The 6,641-nt window shown below is 63.2% G+C and overlaps 1 protein-coding gene across 1 annotated transcript; it reads left to right on the forward strand.

Annotated features, from left to right (window-relative positions):
* The first annotated feature begins 4,114 nt into the window (after window positions 1–4,114).
* TLX3 (T cell leukemia homeobox 3) lies at window positions 4,115–5,969 on the forward strand. The gene is made up of 3 exons (XM_071443725.1): window positions 4,115–4,544; window positions 4,928–5,171; window positions 5,759–5,969. Exons 1-3 carry the CDS (start codon window positions 4,115–4,117, stop codon window positions 5,967–5,969), a joined length of 885 nt encoding a protein of 294 aa, XP_071299826.1.
* The last annotated feature ends 672 nt before the right edge of the window (window positions 5,970–6,641 follow it).

The following is a 6,641-nucleotide window of genomic DNA, read 5'->3' on the forward strand; positions in this document are numbered from 1 at the left end:
AGGAATGCCTGTGCACACCATTACCAAACCTGGTGACCATGACAGGCTGCAGCACATTCCCTTCTTGTCACCTCCTGGCAGCCAGGCCTGGGAGCAGCTCTGGGTTTCAGGCATGAGTGAGAGAGCTGCCACATCTCTGTCCCCAGTGACTCCCAGTGACAGACTGGACAGGGGATTCTTCTGCCCAGTGGGACAGGGAGTGGTCACTCCTCTTCCACAGCTTTAGCTGCTTTTCTCCCTGCTTAACTCTGTCCCCACCCAGGGGGGCCCATCATACCTCCCATACCTCTGCAGGTGCCTGGGAGCAGCACTCTCCAGACCTGGTCAGTCCCTGTGCCCAGGCGTCCTGGCAGAGCTGGCTCAGCCACGGTCCCTGACAGGCCCAGGGAGCTGTGCCCCAGCATGACAGGGCTGCACCGTGTTCCTCTCTGCCAGCATCACACACTTGGCTCCACATCTGTTAATACCTGTACGATATTACCTGAAATTCTGAAAGCAGAATTTCACAGGGAATGACAATGCCACAGCAGCCTTCCCACACACCTCCAGAACTCTCCCTTCCTGGAGCCTGCATGGCTCCAGTGGTCACCCGCTGGTGCTGTCCAGCTCTGTCCCCCTGGTGCTGTCCAGCACTGTCCCTTGGTGCTGCCCAGCTCTGTCCCCTGGTGCTGTCCAGCTCTGTCCCCCTGATGCTGTCCAGCACTCTCCCCGGATGATGTCCAGCTCTGTCCCCTGGTGCTGTCTGTCACTATCCCCTGGTGCTGTCCAGCACTGTCCCCTGGTGCTGTCCAGCTCTGTCACCTGGTGCTGTCTGTCACTATCCCCTGGTGCTGTCCAGCTCTGTCCCCCTGATGCTGTCCAGCACTGTCCCCTGGTGATGTCCAGCACTGTCCCCTGGTGCTGTCCAGCTCTGTCACCTGGTGCTGTCTGTCACTATCCCCTAGTGCTGTCTGTAACTATCCCCTAGTGCTGTCCAGCTCTGTCCCCTGGTGCTGTCACTATCCCCTGGTGCTGTCCAGCTCTGTCCCCCTGATGCTGTCCAGCACTGTCCCCTGGTGCTGTCCAGCTCTGTCCCCTGGTGCTGTCCAGCTCTGTCACCTGGTGCTGTCTGTCACTATCCCCTGGTGCTGTCCAGCTCTGTCCCCCTGATGCTGTCCAGCACTGTCCCCTGGTGCTGTCCAGCTCTGTCCCCTGGTGCTGTCTGTCACTATCCCCTGGTGCTGTCCAGCTCTGTCCCCGGGTGCTGCCCGGCTCTGTCCCCTGGTGCTGTCCAGCCCTTGCTGCCCGTGCGCTGGGTTAGAGGCACCTGCAGCTGCCTGCTCGTGGCTGGCACTCCCAGGCTGGGCACCGAGCATGCTCTGCCTCACTGTGCCATGACAGCCATGGGCTCTGCTATTCTGTGCCACTCCATGCAAGGGCCAAGGCCAGGCCATGCCATGCTTTACTGTGCCATGGCTGGGGCCTGGCCAGAGCCCAGCTGGGTCTCTCACCTCCTTGTGATGGGAAGCTGCCTGATTGCTGGTGCCGTGCGCCTGCCCGGGGGTCCCGCTGCCTCTCTGTGCCGCTGGAGCCAGCCCTGAGCGGGCTCAGTCCCCCCGATGGGCTGCAGCGTAGCCCGGGTTGCGGTGGGCACTCCCAGCGGCGCAGCAGCACCGCCCCGCAGGCCGGCCCTGGCACTGCCGGGGCTCGCAGCAGGGCCGCGCCGGCGGGGCCGCGGATCCGGAGCGGGGCCGGGAGGGAAGCCCGGCACGGAGCCAAGGAGCGCTCACCTGCCATAGCGCAAGCGGACTTTGGGTCGGGAGGAGCCGCGGGGCTATGCGTGGCTGTGCGGGCTCTGCGCGGTTGTGAGGGGGTTTATGCGGGCTCTGCGCGGGCTCTGCGCGGTTGTGAGGGTTTATGGAGGCTCTGCGCGGGCTCTTCGCGGTTGTGAGGGCTTATGCAGGCCCTGCGCGGGCTCTGCGCGGGCTCTGCGCGGGCTCTGCGCGCCCCCCGCCCGCAGAGGGGCGAGGGAGACGGCGCGGCTGCGGGAGAGCTGCATTTAAGGATACCATACGTCCGGGGTTATTAATTATAAAACATAATTAAAGTAAAACTACACAACGTCAACATATTAAATTTAAAAGCTAATATTAAAATAGCGTTAATATTTAATAAGGTAGCTGAGCGTTACAGAGCTGTACGCTGATACTCTATATTTAACTGTGTAAAACCAGGAGAGTTTTCTCAAAGAAAAATGTATTGTTTAGCTGATTATCAAAGACTCTGTGATATATTATCCATTTCACAAAAATAATATAGATATCTTTTTAAATATAGTAATAAAAACATACTAGTGCCTTTTAAATATACTATTACTTACCACCCCTTTTCATATTGTACTATCACAGACACTTTGGAATTGGTTTAAAAGCACATCATTCATTATTCAAAGCTCATCTTTGCATATTATTCCAGCTCAAGTCTGCCAGGCTCCCTGTGAAATCGTTCACAAAATTGATAACAGCAGACACACACGCAATAAAAAGATCGCCTTGGGCAGCCTGAGCTCCCATTATGCAGATCGAGCTGCAATTTTCTCTAACAAAGCCTGCCCTGATCCAGGACTGGGTGGCACTTTATTTATTTATTTATTTATTTATCCTCCACCGGTTGCCTTTTCTCTCTTTTTTTTTTTTAATTTCCTTTTTTCCCCCCTCTCCGTTTCCCTTCTGCCCCCTCCCCGTCGCCTCCCGCCCGCCCCGCCGGGCCGCCCAGAGCGGGGCCCCGAGGGCGCTGCGCCCGCGGCCTCTGCAGCTTGCGGGATCGCCTCAATCGGATTAGCTCCGCTCCGGGGAGCGGCGGCTGATGGCGGCTCCGCTGCCCGTCGCACCGAGCGGGGACAATCCGATTAGGGCCGCCCGGGGCCGCGGGTGGCATCCGGCGGTCCCGCCGGGGGATTGGGCGTTTACTGGTCGCGTTAATGACCGCCGGGCAAGGCGGGGCCGGTGTCCCTCGGCGCTCTCGACGGCCGGGGCCGGGACGCGCCTCCGTCAGCGCCCGCGCCGGAGAGCTCCGGGCGGCAGCTTCGCCGCGGCCGTCGGACCTCGTCGGGGCCGGAGCCTACTCCAACCCCGCGAGCCGTGCAGAGCACGGGGGTCTCAAAAAAGGCACACCGGGACCCTCTTTTACCGTGGGGCCGCCGCGGAGCAGAGCCGCGCGGAGCGGGGCCCGCAGGTGCCGCCGGGGGGCTCCGAGCGCGGCGCCTGTGCCTGGCAGGTCCGTCCCGCTCGCTGCCGCTGCCGGCGAAACGATTGGGAACGTTGCGGTAATTGAATACAAAGGTTTAAAAACTAATCAAGTCCTTCCTGTCACCGCTCCGGCATCCCGGGCTCGCCCTGCCAGGTGCTGATCAAATGCCATTACATTCTATTAAGAGGGAAATTCTATTCCCTGTTTTCATTTCCCTTTATAAGAGAGAACTAAGTAAATGCACCGAGCGTTATTTAATTGTTAACGCCTTGAGTCCCGTTCGGCCGTCAGGGACCGGCTGCCAGCGCGCTCGGCAGCCGCGCCGGGCTCTATAAATAAAACCCAAACGGAATCTCGCCCTGCAGGGCTCCGGCCGCCCCCCAGGCCGGCCCCGGGAACGGCCTCGGCCCGCCGCTCCGCGCTGCCGTCGGGGCAGGGGCCTGGGCAGCCGCGGGCTGCAGGGACGGAGTCCCGCCTCGCAGGGTTTCCTCGGGCCGTCGGGGCCCGTGGTGGAGCGGGGCCCGGGCCGGGGCCGGGGCCGGGGCCGGGGCCCCCGACGTGCGGCCCTCGGCCCCGCCCCCGCCCCGCGCGGGGCCATTGTTCGCGCGCCCCTGTGATGTCACCGCGGCGGCGGCGGCCCCCGCGCCCGGGCGCGAGGCCGGTGCGGGGCGGCGGCAGCCAATGGGCGCGCGGAGGGCGGGCGGCGGCGGCCAATGGCGGCGGCGGGGGCGCACGCGGCGCGGGGCGCGCGGCGGCCCCCGGGCGGTGACGGGGCGGCGCGCGCGCGCTCCGCAAAGTTTGGTGTCGGCGGCGGGTCCGGCCGGGCCGCGAGCGCAGCGCGAGTGGCGGCGCCTCCACAGCGGCGCGAGGGCGGCGGTGGCGGAGGATGGACCCGCCGAGGATGGACCCGCCGGGGCCGGCGCAGGGCCAACACCAGCACGAGCCCATCAGCTTCGGCATCGACCAGATCCTCAACAGCCCCGAGCAGGACAGTGCTCCCCCGCCGCCCCCCCGGGGCCCCGACGGTGCGACCTTCCTGGGCGGCCCTGGCGGCCGCGGCGGTGCGCCCTACCCGGCCCTGCCGGCCCCCTTCCCGGCCATCGCCGCGCCCTTCGAGGACTCGGGATCGTACAGTGTGAACCTCAGCCTGGCCCCGGCCGGCGTGATCCGGGTGCCGGCGCACAGGCCCATCCCCGGGGCCGTGCCGCCGCCCATCTCCAGCGCCATCCCGGCCATGCCTGCCGTGCCCAGTCTGGGCAGCCTCAACTTCCCCTGGATGGAGAGCAGCAGGCGCTTCGTCAAGGACAGGTTCACAGGTAAGGCGCCGGGGCGGAGCGCGCGAGCCGGCTCCCGACAACGAACGAAAGGGCCAATAAAAAATATAAAACGAAATAATAACAGTAATGCGAGTAAGAATAAAAGCAAAGGCGGCCGCTGGATGCTTCCCTTCCCCGCGCTCACAGCGAGGCGAAAAATCGCTCTCCTCACGGCGTGGATAGCGCGGGGCGACCCGGGGGGCGGCCGGGCCCCGGTCGTCTCCGTAGCTCTTCGATGAGAGGTGGAAGCGGGACCCCGGGGAGCCACGGTCCCTCCGGGGGCCGGCGGGGCGCGGGCGGCCGGCGGGCAGAGCGGCGGCCCGGGGGGGGCGGCCGGCACCGTGCGGGCGCGGGGCTGACCCCTGTGCTTCCCCCCCGGGCAGCGGCGGCGGCACTGACGCCCTTCACCGTGACACGGCGGATCGGGCATCCTTACCAGAACCGGACTCCGCCGAAGCGCAAGAAACCGCGGACATCCTTTTCCCGGGTGCAGATCTGCGAGCTGGAGAAGCGCTTCCATCGGCAGAAGTACCTGGCCTCGGCCGAGCGCGCTGCCCTCGCCAAGTCCCTCAAGATGACGGACGCCCAGGTGAAGACCTGGTTCCAGAACCGGCGCACCAAGTGGCGGTGAGTCCCGTGCCCCCGGAGCCGCCCCGTCCTGCCGCTGCCCCCGGCGGTGTCCCCCGCCCGCCGCCCTGCGAGTCCCGCTCCGGCCGGGGTCGCCCCCCTTGCCAGCTGCTAGCAGGCAAACCGTTTGGGGTGAATTTTTATTATAATACTATCATAATTATTATTGTTATTATCGTTATATATTTCTTTTTCGATAGTCCCCCATTCGGAAAACGGGGGATTGTTAGTAAAAACGAGGGATTCTTCGAAATAACGGGGAATTTTTTGAAGAAACGGGGAAACAATTTGAAAAAAAAAATCGAGGGAGTGTTGGGAGAAAAAGGGGGAATATTTGGAAACGGGATTACTGGGTAACGGCGGGTTTCCAGGCTCTTCCCGCCGCCCACAGTCCCTCCGTTGTCGGTCAAGCGGTGGCCGCCCGGCGGTGCCTGGCCCCGGAAGGACGCGCCGGCCGCCCTGCCTGGTTCCCGCGACCACCGGGCCGGCCCCGGCCCCGGTCCCGATCCCGGGCCGGCCGCTCCCCGCGGAGTCCCGGGCGGAGCGTGCCTCGTGTCCGGGCGCGGGCTGAGCGTGTCCCCCGGCAGGCGGCAGACGGCGGAGGAGCGGGAGGCCGAGCGGCAGCAGGCGAGCCGGCTGATGCTGCAGCTGCAGCACGACGCCTTCCAGAAGTCGCTGAACGAGTCGATCCAGCCCGACCCGCTGTGCCTGCACAACTCGTCGCTGTTCGCGCTGCAGAACCTGCAGCCCTGGGAGGAGGAGAGCGCCAAGATCCCCCCGGTCACCTCCCTCGTCTGAGCCCAGCAGACGGGGCACGCAGCGGACTGGCCCGCGGAGCGCGGTCGGCGGCTCCCCCTGCCCCGGGGCCGCGGCTCCCCCGACGGGGCGGGTGGCGGGGCGGCGAGTGGCGCCAGCGGGGCTGTCACCGGGATCGGGTTCGACCGGAGCCGCTTCCCCGAGGCCGGCGCGGAGAGGAGCCGCTTGTATATTTGTGTCGATGTTCCACTAGGAAGGGAAATATGTCACTTTTTGTAAGAAGTGTTAATACTTTAATTTATTTATGCATCGAGATTTTGGGCACTATTAATATGGAATTATATAAAACCTCGATTATTTATATCGAAATCTGAACATAGGTATTTTGTGTTGGCTTTGGAACAAAAGGCTATTTTTTTCCTGTTCTGAGGATAGTGTAAAGAAAAAATACCTCCCTATCACTTAGCGGAGGGGACTCGGTGGAGCCGGTGATGACTCATTAGCTTCGGAAACCCTATTAAACTGAAAAGCGGTAGCTCCCATCTGTCCCAGGTGAAGTTAATGTCAGCTGTAATTTATTCACCGTAGTAAAAAGGGCTCCTTCCAGGCACCACACGCCGTTCTGTCCTCACCTTCCCAGCCGATGAGCTTTAGCGCCCCGAAACAGCGCTCGCTTCCCTGCGCCACCGGCTCTCGAGAAAGCGCCTTATGTTT

This window comes from Agelaius tricolor, unplaced genomic scaffold, assembly GCF_023055355.1.
Source record: "Agelaius tricolor isolate 1412-34295 unplaced genomic scaffold, bAgeTri1.0.p SCAF_18, whole genome shotgun sequence".
Lineage (NCBI taxonomy): Eukaryota > Metazoa > Chordata > Aves > Passeriformes > Icteridae > Agelaius > Agelaius tricolor.